Source organism: Glycine soja, unplaced genomic scaffold, assembly GCF_004193775.1.
Source record: "Glycine soja cultivar W05 unplaced genomic scaffold, ASM419377v2 tig00106172_1_pilon, whole genome shotgun sequence".
Lineage (NCBI taxonomy): Eukaryota > Viridiplantae > Streptophyta > Magnoliopsida > Fabales > Fabaceae > Glycine > Glycine soja.
In genome coordinates this window covers 9,630-30,348 of record NW_021144634.1, presented here as the reverse complement: position 1 = coordinate 30,348, position 20,719 = coordinate 9,630, and the positions used below count along the sequence as shown (strand labels likewise).

General features: G+C 35.7%; 1 protein-coding gene and 1 pseudogene across 1 annotated transcript; both read right to left on the bottom strand.

The window, feature by feature from the left end:
• Window positions 1-550: 550 nt before the first annotated feature.
• Window positions 551-5,086, bottom strand: LOC114404748. Its single transcript, XM_028367572.1, has 3 exons — window positions 4,961-5,086; window positions 933-1,473; window positions 551-825 (listed from the first exon to the last, which is right to left on the bottom strand). The coding sequence occupies exons 1-3, from the start codon at window positions 5,084-5,086 to the stop codon at window positions 551-553; spliced, it is 942 nt and encodes a 313-aa protein (XP_028223373.1).
• LOC114404747 lies at window positions 4,752-19,806 on the bottom strand (annotated as a pseudogene).
• Between the last annotated feature and the right edge of the window lie 913 nt (window positions 19,807-20,719).

The following is a 20,719-nucleotide window of genomic DNA, read 5'->3' as shown; positions in this document are numbered from 1 at the left end:
TGTCAAATGGGGCATGGAGGATATGGCTCCCAACTCCTTGAGTGTCTTTCTTCCTATTAAGGCAAAGTATGATGTTGGTCGCGTCAACCAGTAGATATCTGATGGTGAAGCTCCTAGAGAGCTTGCCCTGACCGAAGGTGGTCATCAAGTCCACATAGCCTCGGGTTTCGACTCTCTCGCCTATAAAGTCGAGGAATGGACTTGCGTAAGGGTGGACAATGTCGAGTGAAACCTCGAGTCTCTGGAATGTTTTCCAATACAGGATGTTAGGGAAATTGTCCTGGTCGATGAGGACCCTAGACACCATGAAATTCACTATGATGATGGAGACAACCATCGGGATTGTCTTGGTTGATGAGATTGATGCCCCTGAAGTCCTTGTGTCGTAAAGGTGATAGGAGGGACACTTCGCTATAGGAGGTGTCGAAAAAATTAATGTTGATGTCCCAGATAGTGTGTAGGTGCTGCTTTCGGGACTGGTTGGACTATCCTTCATAGGAAAAGCCTCTAGCGATGGTGTTGATTACACCTCTGATGTGCTAGCGGATTCCTATTCTGGTGAAGGTGGTCGCTCGTGCCGCTGTGGTTGTTGTCTCTGTCTACCTCGGTCTTCCACTCTTCTCCTGTCTACTTCTTGGTTCTTGTGTTGCTCCTCTTGATGTCCTTTAGGCCTTGCTCCTGCCTGGTAGTGGTCTGGTCTCTTAACAAACTGGGCTAAGTATCCAGCCTGTATAAGTTCTTCGATCTTGCCGTTCAAGGCCCAACAATCTTTGGTGTTGTGTTCAATACTGCGGTGAAACTTGCAGTACTTGGTTGCGTCTGACCCTGGCCTCAGAGATTTCATTTGGGGTAGCCGGACAGGTACCTCCAGGTCGAAGGCTTCCTCAAGAATCGTGGTACGATTGGCCGTCAAGGGTATCTAACGCTCATACCGGGCCTTTTGGAGAGAGGTTGGCACTTGTCTAGCTTGTGCCTCTTGTCTGACTTGTGCAAGTAGGTCTTGGTGTTTGCTTTGCACCTTTCACACTTTTGTTTGACTTGGTAGACTTCATTCCAGAATTTGGACATTTCTTCTATCTGGATGTAACCCTTGGCTCGTTCGTGCGGCTCATCCATGCTACCAGGTAGTTTTTTGCACAAACTATCTACGAACTTGCTAGGGTGTAGTGCGAGAAGCATGGAATGCAACTTTATCTCAGGGTTGAGATTTCGGATCTGGACGACTGTGCGCCCAAATTTGCCAATGAACTTTCTGAGGGATTCATCGTCTGCTTGTCGTAGATTGGCCAAGGCAGCCAAGGTCATGCAATGAGACCTACTGGTGGCGTACTGCACACTGAATCGTTCGATGAGGGTGTCGAAGCTATCTATGGATCTTGGTGGGAGTCCACCATACCATGTCAATGTTGCTCCCTCGAGGGATATAGGGAAGACACGACATAGAATTGTGTCGTCATTGGTGTAAAGGTTTGTCTATGTTAGGAAGGCGTCCAAATGCTCGTCTGGATCTGTTGTCTCATCATACCGCTCGAGGTTAAGTGATTTCCACCCCAAGGGTATGTCTACCTCCATAACGCGGTCGATAAAAGGATGTCAATGGACAGTCTGTGTTGTTGGACGATGCATGAGAGAGACTCGGATCGTCTGCAGTGTTGCTTGAGCGTCGGGGGTGTGATTCCCCTATAAGACTTTTTATGTTATGTTCACTTAACCAAGTCGTGTGTGCCTCGTTTAAACGAGTTTATTAGAAATGCCTAATGCTATGAACCCACTTGTAGTATAAAAAGGTGGCCTAAAACACAAAGCAACGGTTCCAAAGTTTATGAATTCCAAGGCACAAAGGTAAGAGAGAGTTGTGTGGTGGTTTCCATGCTTAGAGATTCATCCCTAATTGTCTGTTTATTAATTTTTCTTTTCCCATGGTTATGAGTAGCTAAATCCTTTGTTTGTTGGGATTTAATGTAATTGGATACTGCTCACATGTAATTATTGTATTTTCCTTATTCAATAAAGTACTATTATTGTTTCTCTTCTATATTTATTATTTTTTCTTGGTCTGATCATCTTATTGCATGATTCTCTCTATTCAATTGCTTTGCAAAATTAAATTGGATTGAGAACAAAAGAGATCAACCAATGAACTTTATGCCTAGGGATAGGGTAACGATTATTGGTTATCATTTAAAACCCTAGTTCATATTGTTGGTCAATTGATTATATTACTCAAGGGATTGATAGTGCAATCAAGACACTTTGGTTTTCTCACTTAAAAGATTAAGGTTAGCAAAAATTGCAGGTTAATGAAAATATATGCTTAATTGAATAGGAATAATTTGTAATGCATGTTACGTTAACCCAATGAAGTTAATCTCCAATGATTTCATCCATTGATACAAACCAAGTTTTCTGGGCACACCAAGTGTTTGAAAAAAATCAACAATCAACTTTATTCCTTTTTAACTCTTTACTCTTATGCAATTGTCTTTACTTTTTGTTATTGTTAAGTCAAAAGATATTTTAAGATGAATCAAGACCCTTAATTATTTTTATTAGATACAAATAAATACAACGGTTAAAAGTTTTGTCTTATGTGATATCAGATTATGCTTCATGATCTTCTGTTTGATATTTCAGACAGAAATATGAATAAGTCATGATCTGATACAATATTAAAGATGACATTTAAGACTTCATTTAGTACTTTGTGTCTGAGGTTCATTTCGCAGAAATTGTCTCACAAGACATTCTTTCAGGATTTGTCGAATCCTATGAAGAATAAATGAAGTTTAAGTTCTAAAAGTTTCCAAACAACATCAAAAGATGTGTTTTACTGTGATAGATCTACTTTGACTAAAAGGAACGGATTTTTTGTTATAGTGATCAACACGAAAGCCAATCATAGTGGTTTTCCTACATGAAGCAGGATATGCGTTTAATGCAAGCATTAAATGATCTAATAACCACAAGCTTCAGATGCAAGTTCAAAGGAAAATTATAATCGTTTAGAAACAACAAACACTTGAAAATGAAAACCTATAAATACTAGATGCTTTGAAGAAATGAGTAACGAACCTACACGCTATCATTCAAATTCTTTATGTAGAAAACTCTTTGTATATTCTTATAAAGTTTGAAAAGCTCTCAAAACATCTTGAATACTCTAAGACAAAAAACTAAATGCTTAGATTTCACATTTGTTTGTAAGATGATTAAGATTTAATCAGTTAGCAAATCAAACAACATATCTTTTGATTTGTATAGAACCAACAGTGGCTTGGTAGGACAAAGAATATTCGGTTGTTAAAGCTTGATGATAAACTTTGTTGTGAGAGCTAAAAGTAACTTTTGCGAAATTAGTGAAACTTGATTGCTAACCAAAAACTGAACTTAGTCTGAATGGTAGACACAAACCAATATAAATATGTGTCTTACTTTCTTTTTAGTTATCTTTTGTCTTAAACTGACATAGTGTTTGAATTTGATCTTGTTTGAAAAACATATTCTATTTTTTAAAATATGTTTCCATCGTTTAAACTTGTTTTTGCGCAAATTTGTTATCTCTTTTTATTAAGTTATACTTCAAATGATAACTTTAGTTTTCACGAAAAAAGACTTAAGAAAATTCTAAAATTACAATTTAACCCCTTACGATATTTCTATTTGTAGTTACTTTTTTTAAGACTTTACTTTTGATCACTTAATCACATTGAAATTCATAGTCTATTAAATTTATTATTAAATAACCTAATTATTGCACAAGTTTTTGTGGAGACGACTCTATTTATCGCTATTGCTACCTGAGGGATTTAATACTCTTGTCAAAATTCCAATAACAAATTGGAAAAAAAATACATAAAGTCTTCGTTAAGTTTGGGCGAGAAACATTGGCTGAAGACTCAACATGATTTGTATAAATATATATTAAGATTTCCTTTCAATTTTACTCTCATTCCTCAAGCTTTCAAGCCATGGTTCCCTCCCATTTTAAATTCGAAACAAGCTCCTAGATTGGAATGCCAGCAGAAAAAAATGATTTAATCATGCTTTTTTTAACTATGACCATGATCTCAAATGTACCAAACAAATGTCCACAATGTCTTCTAATGAATTGACTTTAGAAGAAAACAATACTAGATTTTGTCCATCCATTTAGACGAAATGATTAGACACATGATATTTTGAAGATAAAGGATTTGGTGTTCATGAATATAGTGTGGGATATTTTTTAGAGTAAAATTTATGATCTAAAACTTTATATATATATATATATATAACCAAAATCCTGCTGTTTATATGTTTAATAAAAACAACTTAACTACAATTATAAAAAATTAAAAATATTCATCAAATAATATAGTTATGTATAATGAAATGAATTTCTCCTCTTAATTTAATTTTTTTAACGTTTTTTAACTTTACCAAAATATTCTTTCTTTGTCAAAAGTTAGACTTCAATGTTATTTAAATTTTTATATTTAAAATATTGAATAATTAATTATTTTTTATTTTTACGTTAATTTGTAACATAAAATAATTGATTGTTTTTATTATTTAACTAAGGATCAGTTTGTTTAAACTTTAAAAAAATTATGAAATAAGTGTTTTTTTAAGAAACATATAAAGTTAACTTCTCAAAAAGAAGTAGAAAATTAATATTTTTTAAACCAAAAGCAGTTTCAAACATATCAAAATATAAAAAAATCTGTTTATTTTATCTAAAAAATATTTTTTAATAAATAGGTTTGAATAAATGGACCCTAATTCAAACACTATCAATGTTGCTTCTGAATTAGACGTTTTACAAATTTACGTGCATCCTGAATGTCATTCAAACCATAATTGTTTTCATCACAATATGTTAAACTAAACAAAAAATTTCCAAGAATCCAAGAATCCTCACAAAACAAAATCATACCAATTACCAAAATCAAATTGGAAATGAGTCGAAAGCTCCTTTGACCATTTTCTCAAGAGGCCCAAACAGAGGGTGTGACAAATGATCCCACTCGTACCAATCCCAACCATCACACTTGGTAGGTTCAAGATTTTGTGGAACTTGTTCTTTAACTACATCCACATCCACCATTGCCCTCATGAAAATGGTCACATAGTGACACTTTTTTGGCTGCTCTAACATAGTTTGTTACTGTCAAAATCTGAGTTTCCTATGTCCAACTATGTTTCCTCTTTCACTTCTCTTGCAGCGCATTCCTCAAAACTCTCCTGAAAAATTAAAATGCCCCCAAATTAGTTAGATAAAATAAATTTAATTAACAATTTGTTATATTTATACTATCATTTAAGAGTTTAATATCTATGTAATAATAGAATAAATCAAACTTACCATACCTGATGAATTGTGATTAGATGATTCTATAAAATATATTACACTATCTATGCATAATTCTTTTCTCATCATTTAATTATTAAACAAAGTACTATATTTTTTTAGTTATCTACAATAACAGTAATGGAGTTTAAACATAAAACATCATACAAACTTAATAACTTTCCTTTCACCCAGCTAACCTTGGTGGGTTTTAATTATAAATGATAATTTTTAATTTTATTTTATAAAAATTACTTTAAAAATAATGCTTAGAGTAACTTTAATTAAAAAGTATTAGGAACATAATCATCTAATTCTAACACATTTTTTATTTAAAATTTATTAAAAATTTAAAAAGTAAAACTCTTTTAAAAAAATAGTTCATAATAAAGATTATGTTTAAAAGAATATTTAAAAAAATATATTACTAACATGTTTTATTTAATTAATAATACAATTTTGTTTTACTAATAATAAAGCATCAAAATTAAACTAAACACAAATAAAATTTGCACTTAAAAAAAATAAGCTGCACTAACTAAGGTCAGTTTAATAATAATAAAAATTCATAATTTATATAAAATTCTAATTTATTTTTACGCCCATATTAAGTTCAAATAATAATAATAATAATAATAATATAAAAACAAAACTAAGCATTACTCGATTATTTCGTTTTCAAAATGTTTGACGAAAAAAAAAACATAATATGAGAGAGAGTAAGGGAGTGACCGAATTCGAGGTGGCCGCCTAGAAAGGTGAAGGTGGCGTTGCCGACAGCGGAGCGGCAACGACCGAGGAGGATCAATCTGCCCTTCAAGAGGAAGACGACAACCACCACCCACAGCTCCGACTCGCCACTGTTGTTGTTTTTGTTCTCTATTTCTTTTAGGCTCTTGTTTCACCTCATTGTTACTATGTTGCTAGTCAACACTCAACTTCTGCAGTGTTGAATTATCCAATAAGTGAATGACATGTGGTCTAGTGGTTGTTTTTCTACGAACATGTGTAAACAAATTATTTGTTAGATCAAAATTAATTGTTACAAAATTTATTATCTAAATTTTCATGCGCATTAAATATTAAAAATTTTAGTGTTACATATAGTGACATTAATTATTTTATAATATAATTGATTTATTAGTTTAGTTGGTTAGAGTGTTGTGCTAATAACACAAAACTCGAAGGTTTGATTCTTGCTTGGGTCATTAATTTTAAATAAATTTGAAAAACATTTTTGAAAAAAAAATAAAAAAAAAATTATTTGAACCACTTATGGATTGGACAATCCTTAAACTTCAACACTGGTTTGATGGGTGCACCATCTATTATGCTGGGTGCGTGTAACAAAGCCCCATTATGGAATGGACATCCATCAACTACCATAGAATGGACTTAACTTAGTTTATTGGGACCGATAATAATAGTCGTTTACAACACTTGTCATAAACTTGTAAAAACAAATGTAATAAATTTTGTAGGGAGATAATTACATTATTTTAAAAATTAATATATAAGTATATTTTCCTTCAATTATACATTGTCGTATATGATAAAATTGTTGATTTTAATAATAATTATTTTAAAATCATATTGATGATATTTTTTATTAATCAATAATGTTAATAAAAATATATATTTACTTAACTTACATTTAAAAGATTTTTTAAATGACCTATAGTTTTACCTTTTAACCAAATAAGTTTTTTTTATAAAATTTTATGCATAAGGTTAACTTTTTTTATATAAAAAAAAAAAGTTTGGCTTAACCTAGGCTCTATATAGGATAGGCCATAGGCTTGTATGGAGCAGTTTGATGTATTCTTTTTGCTACAAACTAGATCTTGATAAAAAAAAATGTATATATTTAAAATTCAATAGTACCATCCATAAAAAAATTCAGTAGTACCTTAAACAATATTATTTTCTATAAAAGAATTGTCGTTCTTGTGAAACCAGAAACAAAACACTCAGAATTCTTGTGAAACCAAAAAACAAAAAACTAAGATGAGTAGATACCCTTTTTTTAGTCTTGATGGAACTGGATATAATAATTGATTTGAAGGACTTCATTTAACCCCATTTTAAATAATATAAGAAAAAATAAAAAATCTTAGTCAATTCAATTGAAAAATCTGCACCAGTCCTCGATTTGGCCGATTGCACCAAATTGGCTCTTAGCAAAGTTAATTCTGAGACCAGATACCATTTTAAATCTTTTGAGAATAGCCTTAATAACTGTGACATTATCCATAGATGGTTCCCCAAAGAAGATAGTATCATCAGCAAATTGTAGTATGTTGACTGGGATCTTTTTCTTTCCCACCATAAAACTGTGGTAGCAGTTTTTGGAAACAGCTGCCCTCATCATGCCTGTCAAGCCTTCAGCAACTAGGTCAAACAAAAAGGGAGCCAATGGATCCCCTTGTCTCAAGCCTCTTTGAGGTTTAAATTCAGAAGTAGGACTTCCATTCACTAGTATAGATATTGATGTTGATGAAAGACACCCCTTAATCCAGCCAATCCACTTTTCATGAAACCCCATTCTTCTCATCATGTAAAAGAGGAAATGCCAAGACACAGAGTCATATGCTTTTTCAAAATCAACTTTGAACACCAAACAAGGTCTTTTAGATCTCCAAACCTCCTCAACAATCTCATTAGCAATTAAAACTCCATGAAGCAACTGTCTGCCTTTAACAAAAACTGATTGCCTTTCATCTATGAGATGATTCATAACCTTGCTAAGCCTATTTGATAGTACTTTGGCAATAATTTTGTAGACACAACCTATTAGAGATATTGGTCTGAAATCACTAATAAGTTGAGGGTCCTTGATCTTGGGGATAAGAGCAATGAATGATGAGTTGAGACCCTTGGGGAAGACTGCATTCACATAAAATTCTGAGAAGAACCTAAGGAACTCAGGTTTCAGCTCCTTCCAGAAGTGCTTAATGAAGCTAAAATTAAGCCCATCAGGCCCTGGGCTTTTTTCACTGCCACAAGCCCACACTGCACTAGATATCTCCTCCTCTTTGAAGGGTTCCACCAACATCTCACTTTGGATTGAACGCAAGACATTAAAAGAGACCCCATCTAAGTTGGGTCTGTGCAGGTAAGGTTCAACAAATCTGCCTTTAAAATGCTGAAGAACTGCATCCTTAATGGCAACAGGGTTTTCTACCCAACTACCATTAATTTGCATCCCCCTCAAGGCATTCCTCCTTCTGCTGGAATTAATGATTTTGTGGAAGTAGGAAGTGTTGCTATCTCCCTCTTTGATCCACTTACATCTAGACTTCTATCGCAATATTGATTCATGAAGAATAGATTGCTCCCAAAGGTCAGATTGGGCTTTCTTGAGCTCTTGAACTTGCTGATCAGTAGGTTGAGCTGTGAGGGAATTCTCCAAGTCATTCAGCTTATGCTGGATTAGCTTTACCTTGTTGCCCAAGTCTCCACAATTTTCTTTGCTCCAGGTTTTTAACCTTTGCTTAATTTTCTGAAGTTTGCATTTCAAGGCATATCCCCCCCATCCCATAGGCTGATTAGCAAACCAGCAGTCCCTCACCACCTTATTGAAGTCCTTATTGTGCAACCAAGCATCAAAAACCCTAAAAGGCTTAAGGCCCCAATCAATATTTTTAGAATTCAAAATGATAGGGCAATGATCTGAGTAGTTCCTTTCAAGGTTGTGTTGGGAACTATCAGGCCACTTGGATACCCAATCATCAAAGACCAGCACTCTGTCTAACTTGCTCTTACAAGAACCATTAGGCCTAACCCAAGTAAAGGGCTTGCCCAAGCAAGGAATATCATCTACCTCCATTTCAGCGAGCCACTCATTAAATTCAGCTATAAGATTAGTGTCTGCATTACAAAGAGTGCTTCCCATTCTTTCAGCTGGGTGTTTAATGCAGTTGAAGTCCCCTACAAGGCACCTTATTGAAGTCCTTATTGTGCAACCAAGCATCAAAAACCCTAAAAGGCTTAAGGCCCCAATCAATATTTTTAGAATTCAAAATGATAGGGCAATGATCTGAGTAGTTCCTTTCAAGGTTGTGTTGGGAACTATCAGGCCACTTGGATACCCAATCATCAAAGACCAGCACTCTGTCTAACTTGCTCTTACAAGAACCATTAGGCCTAACCCAAGTAAAGGGCTTGCCCAAGCAAGGAATATCATCTACCTCCATTTCAGCGAGCCACTCATTAAATTCAGCTATAAGATTAGTGTCTGCATTACAAAGAGTGCTTCCCATTCTTTCAGCTGGGTGTTTAATGCAGTTGAAGTCCCCTACAAGGCACCAGCACTGAACCTGGGACTGATTCTTCATTAAATATAGCCTCTGCCATAACTGTCTTTTGCTTTCTAGCTCACAAGAAGCATAGATATTAGCCACCACTACCCTCTGACTTTCTACCAGCCATACCCCCTCCAACATGATGAAACCCCTTTCAGCTATTTTAATATCAACCTGGAAGTTATTGTTATTCCTGACACAGAGAAGCCCCCCAGCTGTATTGACCACAGGAAACCATTTCCAATCAAAGTCTGAGTGACCCCACAGAGCCTGACAAAGTGCCTTGTCAATGGAATCCCTCTTTGTTTCTTGCAAACAAAGAAGATCTATCTTATGCTTCCCAACCAAATTCCTGACCCAACCCTCTAATGTTATAGGATAGGATATTCATTTATGAGGTTTCCTATTCCCCAACTCCTTAGCTTCTTTTCTGTCTCTACACTCCATAGAAGCAAAACTGTGAAGGAAATGTAGGTTATCTGTAACTGTCTCCATGCCTAAGTTTTCTCCGAGATGCCATAATTGTTGAGCCTCTTGCAACACCTTATCACTGCACTCAATTATGCTTTTTAACCTCCTTTTTGAGTCCACGTAACTCTGATTTTTGACCTTATCCTGATTGGCAAGTTGATCTGCTAGAGCCAGGATGCCATCTTGAAACTGAGGATGCTTTTCCTCAATCTGTGAGAGTCGGGCCTTAAAGAGAGAGTTTTGTTGTCGAAAGTAAACTTTAGAATACTTGTCTGGAGTCTCTTTTATGGATTGGATTACAGGTAGGGATTCCTCCTTATGGCACCCGTCAGTTTTCAAAATTGGGCCTAAATCATTACTTAGCCCACCCTCTTTTTGATTCTGCACAGCTTGCACCCCCAAAAGCTCAACTGGGTGGATGTCTTCTTTATTACACCCTCCTGGAGTCGAAATTGGGCACTTAATGCAACCTGGCCCAATTCCTTGTTGAATCTGCCCCGATAAAGAAGGAGAGAGAGACTGCGTGACATGTCCCTCTTCTTCCCCGATAAAGGTCTGGTCAGCAGCTACTTTCGCTCCACCATTCAAATACTTTCCCTCTATGTGATTCCTGTGCCTTTGATCATCCTGTAGGGTATTATAGCAGGTTACCTCTTTGGTGATAGCAGCTTCCTCTTCTGTTCCTGCGAAGCTGTCCCCTAGGTTGAGCTTACCAAAGCTAGAGCCCAGCATACCTTCTACAATGCCTTTTGACTTTTCTTTGGGTGTAACGTCTGCCTGGATATTACCCAGGGGTCTAAGATCACAACAGCGCACATCGGTCCCTCCTTCTGCCCGTTGGGTACGAGACGGAGACAATTTCTGGTTGGGCAGCTCCGACGAGAAGGAGAAATTGGTATTAGTGTCGTCAAGAACATCGCCAACCTCCCCACCGTCGTCCGATGTTATCATCTCCGACCACCCATCGGACGGCGAGCTTCCTTTCCGGTTCGACCCACCTTCGAACCCTGTCTCTTCCACAATCCATACCCGATACTCAAGCTCCCCCACACGGACGATGACCTCTGACCTTATCAACGGCGGAAGCGGTGTCTGCACCAATACTCGAGCCCGGTCCAATCGTCGGCGGTCCTCTGTGTCATCGTCTGACTCGATGACATCCCCAATAGCAGCTACAGCCCTCCTGAGATTTTTCATTTCCCACACCTGTATCGGAAATCCCCACAGCTGGAGCCAAACAACCCTGTTATTGGGTCTACATTTCGGCGTCCACTTCTCCAGTGAGTAAAAGAGAGAATCATCGCTTTCCGTCTCTGATTGAATGAGGAGTTGAGCTTTGTCATCGGACATCCCAGGGAGAAGAACCATGTCGTCTCCGAGGAACTTAGTGCGGACGTTATATCCTAACTCCCAAGTGATACGATCCTCTAAGGTTTCCACCTCCATCACCTTCTTTAGCATGCCCACCCAGGTTTCGTTACACCAATATTCCCCGCCTTCATCTGGGTTGATCAGAATAGTTGGTGTTTGTGCCTCGTCTGTCCTTTTGTCTCCTTGGCACCCCCCTTTAGTCACCACGTCCACATATGATCTCCGAAGAGCACCAGTAGTTACCCCGCAGGGCTTACTTGCTTCGTCGGTGTACTTCCTCCCAATGGGGTTCTTTTTCAGCAACTCTGTATTCCGAACTGGTCTGTCGAACCTAGGAAGGTTGACAAATAGTTTACAATCGTTGATGAAGATGTTGTCCAGTCTCACCTCCAATCCTTTTGCATCCGAGACTCCCTTGAACCGCATGAACCTGTATCTCCTGCCATCCTTGTTGAGCCTTTTAGCGATGTATACTTCACGTACGTCACCCCACTTTTTGAAGTGCCTCCATAGCAACTCTGCATTAGCTTCGTCGGGGAAATGGGTGAAATAAAAGGAGGTAATGTCGGCATTGTTCCTCCAGTTAAGGCGATAGTGTTTGTTGTTGTCCCCTATCTCCAGATTCTGTGATTGTCTTCCCGCTAAAGAGGATTTCTGCATAACCTTCATTGATCTTCTGCTTACCACCTTAGTCCAGTTTTCTTCCTCAGCGTAGTCATTGTCCCTTCCGAAAATGTTGACTGGTCGCCCTCCATATGGTTCTTCCCTTCAATCCATACTCCTCCATCTCCTTGAATGGGAACCGTTTGGAGTTCTTCTGTTTGTGCTAGTCCTCGCCGTGTTTCGATACTGCTTCACACTCGTCCTCGCCGTGTCTGTTTCGCTCCATCTCTCATTTCTTCTGTCTCTGTCTGTCACTCTCCTTCTCTCGCGCCCTCTCTCTCTCTCTCTCTCTCTCTCCCTCTCTCTCTCTCTCTCCCTCTCTCTCTCTCTCTTTCTCTCTCATCTTTTTTTGTGAAGTGGTCTTGTAGGTGTGTAGTATGATAGATGCATTCTGGTTGAACAACTCTTGAGCAAGAAAATCAAACACTCCTTGGAAGCTCTGTTTACGTATCAAGGAGGAATGTTGAAGTGCTAATACACAGTTTCAGTCGCATGTTCTGTTCTAGATATTTTGATAAGGGGTATGAGCTTAATTGAAATTAGGAAAAAGATATGTATGATTAATTGAACAAGTTGATGTTTGTAATATTTGCTGATATAGGCAGTTACAGAAGGAGTTTCAGTCCTTATTTTGGGTAAATTTGTATCAAAGTTTGAATTGACTTTTAGCTGGCTTTGAACTTCCTCAAAGTGTAGTGTACTAGCCTTGGTTTACACCATAAACTAAGTTCATAGATCTAGAGTTTAACTTTAAACCTAAAAAGAACAAAAAGCAAGTTATAGGTAATGTAACCAGTCAAAGTTGTAGACTAAAGTTATGCAAAATAAACTCTCAAACTTCAATCAATAATATTGAAAAATGAAAAGAAGCTCAAAATAATTTAAATATCAACTTCTTTCCTTTTCTTAAAATGAAAAGTTTTACCATCCTACTGGATATAGAGCTTGTAAAGCTTTGCTATGTATAACAATCTCACCTCTATACTGGGAGGAACCAGTGGTCTCTTCCCTTTCAACTCTCTAGTTAAGAAGTCCAGTTTCTTTTCTTCATCCCATTCACTGTACGTGCCCATATCCAAATACCTTGTAATTACATCAATGGTTTCAGCATGTCTGCTTGATTCCTGTCACACTGCTAGTTTCAGGCCACAACTGATTATCCAAACAATAATGAACAAAAAACTTTGAAACATACCTGACGCAAGTCAAGCTTCATTAACACCATGCCAAAAGTAGCAACTCTTCAAATCAGATCAGCTAGTCGACCATCAGCTAGCACCCCAGATCCACATAATTGCTGGAGAAATGTAGAGCTAAATGATAATTCTGCACAATATTAGAGGGTAAAAGGGTAGAAAAGAAAGAATACCAAAGATTCATAACAAAGGAGAAGAGGTTCCAAAAGCTGATATTTTGTTTCATAATAATCCATAGGATCATGTTTAGATGGACCATGTCGATAAGAATCTCCAACCGTCTACGAGTTCTCAGAAGCTAAACACATGGAACGAAAGATAATATTACCGGTTATTAAGACAATATATAAAATCTGCATATTCAATAAAAATGTAGATGTGATTTAGTTTTAATGGCACCCCAGGATACAAATCCTCCACAGACAATATTCAAATCAAAACTAGGAAAATATATTTTTCATACTATGCATATCCTAACGTATATATGGTTCTATCTATATAATCATCTTCACTGTGAAAGCCGTGGAACAAAGCAAATAGGATTGATCTCAAGATTAGTACATTTAACAGTCTTTGACCAAAAAGCAATATGATTTCATCATATCCAGGAACGTTCCTAATAATGCATATAAATTAATGATCCATGTGTCTGCTATCTGTCATTCTACACAAAGACATTTTGCAATTGAATTTCAAATCCGTAGTGCCAAGGCTCAAGTTCAAAAGTCCTTCACTCTTTATCTACAAATAATACAGAAAATATCAATATATGCTGAAATCAATCTCATAGAGCTTTATTTGCCACAACGTTTTCTACAATAATATCAATCCTTAGTGGTTCTGCTGACTTAATTTCATAACCACGTCTTTCTCCCTAAAGGAAAAATCAAGCCAACAACATAAATAAAGATAAGATAAAAAAAAATATGGTTTTAGATTGTCCATTTACGGGAAAATATTTTGGACTCCCAATATTTCCAAATTATTTGCCGTGGAACTTCACTTCTAAACCAAAATGTAGTTTCTACCAACCCAAACAAACAAACAAAAAGTTATGCAATATCATTTATTTCATTTGCAAACTACAGTCTACACGGGCACATTTAGTACATGCCTGCCAGGTTATAAAGCTAAAAACTCCTAAGACATAAGCAGCATAGTTTTGTACAAAATAAAACAGCAGAAACTGAATACATGTGTCCATGCAACCAATTTTGAAGCATTGTTGAAGTAAACCAGAAGTAATACCTTATCTTTTATATATTCAAGGACAACTCTATAAGGAGCAATTCCAGGAACCTGAGTTTGGCTCCAAAAGCCTCTGAAAACTGGTCCTTCCTATTTGGGATTCTGCAAACAGTTTCCTCTGAGCAACAAGTTGACTAGAGTTGAAAGAAGGAGAGTATGTCATTGAAACTAATGAAGAACTGGAATTTGGTAAAATTGGTATTGACAAACGGACATTTTGACTGCCACCATTGCTCTCAGTTGAACTTGAAGTCTCACCACCCTATCAGTGAATATATGTACACATGTATTATCTAGGATTCAATGGAAAATTAGGAAATCTACTGAATTGATCTACCTTGTGATTGGGTTGTCTACTGAAAATTAGGCCACAAAAGAGATACGTCAGGATAATTTTTAAAGGAATTTCCAAGCCAAGAGGACAATGCCTTGATGCACCAAAGAAGTAATGCATAAAAGAAGACCAAAGAGGGATTAAATGAATGACCAAAGCCTCAAGGATAAATAGATAGAGCATAATATCATCATTCAAAATATTACACGGTAATATTAAGGGTTTCAAAAGGACCATCAAATTCACATGATAATCTAACACAATAAAGAAAAAAAATAAAAAACTATACTATCTTTAAGTGGTTCAATTTGCCTGTGCACATGAACTAGTGTTACTTCTTGACAAACAGTATCCAGAGGTCACATGATATAAAACAAAGATGACTGCTATGCCCATTAGCATTTGGAAGATATCAACAAACACAAAACTAAACAGACAAACCTTTTAGAATTTCATGTGCCAGTTCTGACAACTTATCACTGCACTGGTTCATGGATAGCTCAAATCTTAGGCCATCCACTTCCCGAATGTAGAGGTCAATCGCCATCCATCTTGACAGAAGTGAAACATCTTTTGTGACCTGAAGAACAAAACGAAAACCAATTACACAATCAGATTTGAATAACAGGGTCAAATCAAACGCAAATATTCTTCAAGAAAATCCCACTCCTAGGTAAGAAAAAAAATTTCTTGTAATTTATTCGTAATGTTTGAATTACACGCTACAAACTTTAGTAATTGAAACAGCAAAGCACATCCTTCAACTGTAGTAACATCAACACCGACCACAATCAAGCTTTATCCCACACCTGATGGAGTCAAACACGGATCAGTTAATATCAGAAACCAATTTTTCTTTAAAAGCCATTTTTCTGTCCATATCTAAAGAACAATAACAACAATAGTGATGTTAGCTACATGGATCACACAATGTTACTGGGTTCAGTTAAAAACCAAATTCTCAGGCTATTCATGTCTAAAATACATTCAATGTAATTTTACATTGGCTATCAACTGCCCAAAATTACCCACCTCTTTTATCCTAGCCTGAGACAATATAAAATTTGACTAAAAAGTACAATATTGGAAAAGTTCCAAGAATATTATTCAAACAAATATTTTGCATGTTAAAAGCTCATTTATTTTTGTCTGCAGTTTTCCCAGTTCAATCATCATTAAACTTGCACTTTCCAAAATGACAGGCAGTAATACTGGACATCTTCAGGTTGTCAATAATATAATGATATTACAGATTCAACTATGCTTCCACTACTAGAAAACTTCTCACGTGTTGAAAAAGAATCATGTAGTTATTTGAGAAAATGAAATCACATAGTAAAAGTACAGGCAGCATGAATGGATATTTGAAGATGCTACCTTTGCTGTCACATTTGGGTTTCCGTCTCTATCACCTCCCATCCAAGATCCAAATTTTATTGGAGTGCAAGTCAATGGAAGTGGTTTTCCTGTGTGCTGCAAGGAAAGATAAATTGCACTGAAAATCTTAAAGAGAAAGAATGTACAAGTTAATTGACATAAATTAAAGATGACAAACCTTCTTTAAAGCGCTGCTAACTCGACGTAAATAATGAGGAACAGCTTTTCAGAGTGACTCCTCCACAATATTCAATACTGGGAGAATTGAAAAATAAATAAACCAAGGGATTCTTCCACTTCTTTTTTTTTTTAACAGTGAATCAAATCATGCAAGAGATGACATATTGTTAGATCTCAATATAGACCAGTTATCTGGAGGGTCTATTCTAGAAGGAAGAAAGCCCCTACACGGAAGATAGGATCGAATTAGTTATTAGTTTAATCTTTAGGGCCATCTATCTTTATTATTCTATCTTTATCTTTATTATTCTATCATCTAATCTTTATTATTCTATCTTTATCTTTATTATTCTATCTTTATCAATTAGTTGGATTAGGATATTATAAATAAGAGTATTCTCATTAGAGGAGGGGGTAGAGAAGAATTAGAAATTGTAAAGGGTTTTCCCTTGGAAGAAGGTTTCCTCCTTGAATAAATTCAGTTTGCTCCCAGTATTTTCCGTATATTCTTCTATTTTCTGTTTCTCTTGTTTTCTCTGCTGTTAGGGATATTCAATACCCTAACACATATAAATTGTCAAGGATTCTCTCTTAAAAGATTGATTTATTATGTGTTCATGTAGGTGCCTTTGGGGATAACAAGGACAAAACTCTTGAACACTTGGTCAAAATGGCCATAGACCATTCTTAGGAACAACTAAAAAGCCTAAAGCTAAGAGGTAAAGTATATCTAACATATAATACTCAACCAGCTTACCTGCCCTAGCTTCATCAACTGGAGTGGGTTTTGAACGCCTAAGTTCATCTGTCTGCCATATTGAAGTTTTCTCTCCCACCTAAAAAAGCCAATATGATTGATGAGAATAGAAATAAAGTGTGTTAGAAAAAGGAAATCCACTATCCATTCACATTTAAAGATAATCTACCACACTGAAAAACTAGTGGATTTTTTACTTTTGGGGTACAAACACCGGTGGTTAAGTAGAATGGAAATAGTTCAAGAATGGTACCAGATCTTCAATCCACATATCTCGATCTTCAGGGCTAAGATCAGGTCAATCATTATAATCCAAAAGATGCTGCTTGAAGGTGAAAAAGTAGTTAGAGACAACACACTTCCATAATATTTGAGAGATGATATCATAAAGTTAAAGGCTCAAGCCTCCAGTAATTTAATATATTCAGAAAAGAGAACAACTCACAGCAATTTTAAGGTGTTTATATTGCAAGGTACGATGGTTAATTTGAGTGGGATGAGCAGTGAGAACAATTTCAAGCTCCTGTGGCAACATAAATGAAATTAGATTTTGAATGACAATAGCAATTGGAACCAGATTCTGTTAAAATCCCTGGCAATACACACATAATGTTTCACTAAATTAATAACAAGATAATTGTCAAGAAAGAAAATAATTACATGCTTTAATCTCAGCTTGCAGAGTGCATAGACAACGAAAGATCATATACTTATTTTCATCTATACGTCTCAGACTATGCAGATTAACCAGAAATGAGGAACAAAACCACAGACCTGCTTGAACACTGTCTTATAAAAACAGGTTGTTAAAGATATCATCACAAGATTTTGCAGCAAGAACCATATTTCCTCCTTTACGAACCCTGCAAAAACATAACTTGTTCAAGACTATCATACTGGGGTAATCTTAGATTAAAGAAGTATAGTATTCCCTCAATGTTGTTATTAGTCAAAGGTTCGGCTTATTTTGGAGAGATTGCGGCTTAATTTTGCACAGAGCTCAGCCAAATAAAGACAAGACAAATTATCAACTAATGGAATAAAAAGACAACAATAGTTGGAGACAAGAATGTATACCTATGGTGGGTTTCAGCTATACCCATCAAAGTAAGATGATGGCTAAAGGCACGAGCAAGGGGCAAAGCTTCTTCCAGCGTCATCTTGGATAACTCTGAAGCCAATTGCTTCTCTAGCATCTCAGCCAAGTCCTCCATTCCCGCTTGTCTCATATTACAAGCACTCTAAATACCAAAACAAACTCTTAAGGAATTTTCAACTCCCAGCGATAAAGATTGTTACACTGTTAACCAATTACCAACGAAATCACACATGAATAAAGGTCAATTTTTCAATTATATGGCAATTCATGATTGGATGACACGCTACATTTCTTGTTAGCACTGTTGCTTGTTAGGAAAAAAAAGAGTAAACCACCATTTGAGTCTGTTACATTAGTTCTTACATATAGTCCCTAGCTAAAAGCTAAAACTAAGGAAATTTTAAATAAGTTCCTGAAAATACAATCTGTCTATCACATTAGTCCAAAAATATAAGAAAATTGTGAATTAATGATAATATTAATAAATGTTTAGGGACCAAAATGGCAATAAGTAGTTATGTTTAAGGACTTAATGAATTCTAGAGACTTATTAGAAATTTCTTTAATTTCAAGGATGAATTTATGTGACAATGCATTACACTTTCACGAACCAAAATGATGATTCACTAAAGGCAAAAACTGTAACTGATACAAAGCAATTGAATTTCCAAACTGAACATGGAATATTGAAGATTCCATTCGTAACATGAGGAACCCAAAAACTAACTAAAAAAGCAATTAAATTTCCAGCATAAGAGGTTTAGCTCAGTCATTATTTGAGTCTTTGCATAAAACAAGAACCCCACATGCATGCGCATTACGCATGTCATGTTTCAACCTTCGCCCATTTCCTCCACAACCGAACAAAACCAAAGACTAATTGATAAAACAGTGATGAAATCACAACGACAAGAACAAAGATAACAAGAAAAAAGAAATTAGAACCCCATCACCGAAAATTCACAAAATCAAGTTAAAATCATTAACAGCATACTCCAATCATTCTAGGAAAAGGTAAAGAAGCAAAACCCATTAAAGAAAACACCAAAAAAAAAAGTGGGGTATTGATTAAAAACCCAAAAACAATTATTTTAAGTGAAAAGAAAAAAGAAAAGAAAAATGAGAACCTGTGAAAGGACTCGAATTTTTTCGAGCTTGTCAACGAAGGTGGAGCCAGCCTCCCTCTGGAGAATGTCGTTGAGAAGGTTCCCTAGCAATTTACAGTCATCTTCGAAGCCCTGGAAGGAGATTTCCTCCGCTATGTCGTCAGTGATGTCCGTCATTGTAATGTTCCCACACACACAACAAAAAACTTAACACACACAAAAAAAAAAAACGAATACAGAAGAAGAAGAAAGAGAGTGAGAGAGAGAGGGTTAATGTGTGTGTGGTTGAAGGAGTGAGTAGAGGAGAAAGTGGTGGCATATAATAAGGTGGCAAACAATAACTAACTGGCGCGGAGGAAGGGACCGTTGTGAAATTGTGACGTTTTACTTCCATCCACCTTATAGATTAATACATAAATTAACAATTTCTGCAATGTTTTAGGATCATATTATTATTATAATATTAATTTAAACTAAGGATTAAGTCTATACTTTAATGCTTAAAATTTGAATGCAGAAAAAGTATTCATTTATGGTGTAACTTAATCAACTGAGCACTGAATTGTTATAAACTTATTTGACCAGTTTGATATTTATGAATTAAAAAAATTTATATATTAATCATAGTATGCTAGACTCATAGAAAAATCATATTTTATAAGAAAGGTAATTTTTCATTATCAAAGTGCATTTGCTTTTATCGTAGAAATATTGGAGTATTTAATAATAATAATAATATAACTCTAATTGTATATTAATTAAAATATCTAGGTATATTATTGGTGTATTTTAAGTGTGTTAATAAGTTATATTATTGGTTTATTTTAAGATAATATCTAGGTATAATTTGTTAACGTACTCATATTAAAAAAACAAGTATATATACATTAGTAAACTGGTATATATATTAAAAAAATTCAAAATGTTATTTTTTTGTCAAGATCTAAGCTTGAACATCTGAACCTAAGTAGCATTTTTTAGTTAAATTTTAAATGTAATTTTTGGTGATTAAAAACAATCATAAATTACAAAATAAAAATTAAAAAATCAAATCACAATTTGTGGCTGTACAACAACCACCACACACGTCCAAGGCAAGAGATTCAGATTGAGGGCCCAATTGGTGGCTAGAACAACGGTGTTGCTGGCAAAGTTCAATGTAATCACTGACAACACCATCATAGTCACCCAACGCATCATCAAGAAGCTTCCAATAGGGACAAATTTCAGGCTCACAAATTGCAAGTCCACCCCCGCAAAGCCTCCACCCTACACCCTCACAGA

Excerpts from the sequence above, each read along its gene's own strand:
- LOC114404748 (XM_028367572.1), bottom strand. The coding sequence starts at position 5,086 with ATGGTGGATGTGGATGTAGTTAAAGAACAAGTTCCACAAAATCTTGAA. Across the intron at positions 1,474-4,960 it reads TTGGGCCTCTTGAGAAAATG|ACAAACCTTTACACCAATGA; the intron begins GTCAAAGGAGCT and ends TTCCTAACATAG. Across the intron at positions 826-932 it reads ACCTCTCTCCAAAAGGCCCG|GGTCAGACGCAACCAAGTAC; the intron begins GTATGAGCGTTA and ends CTCTGAGGCCAG.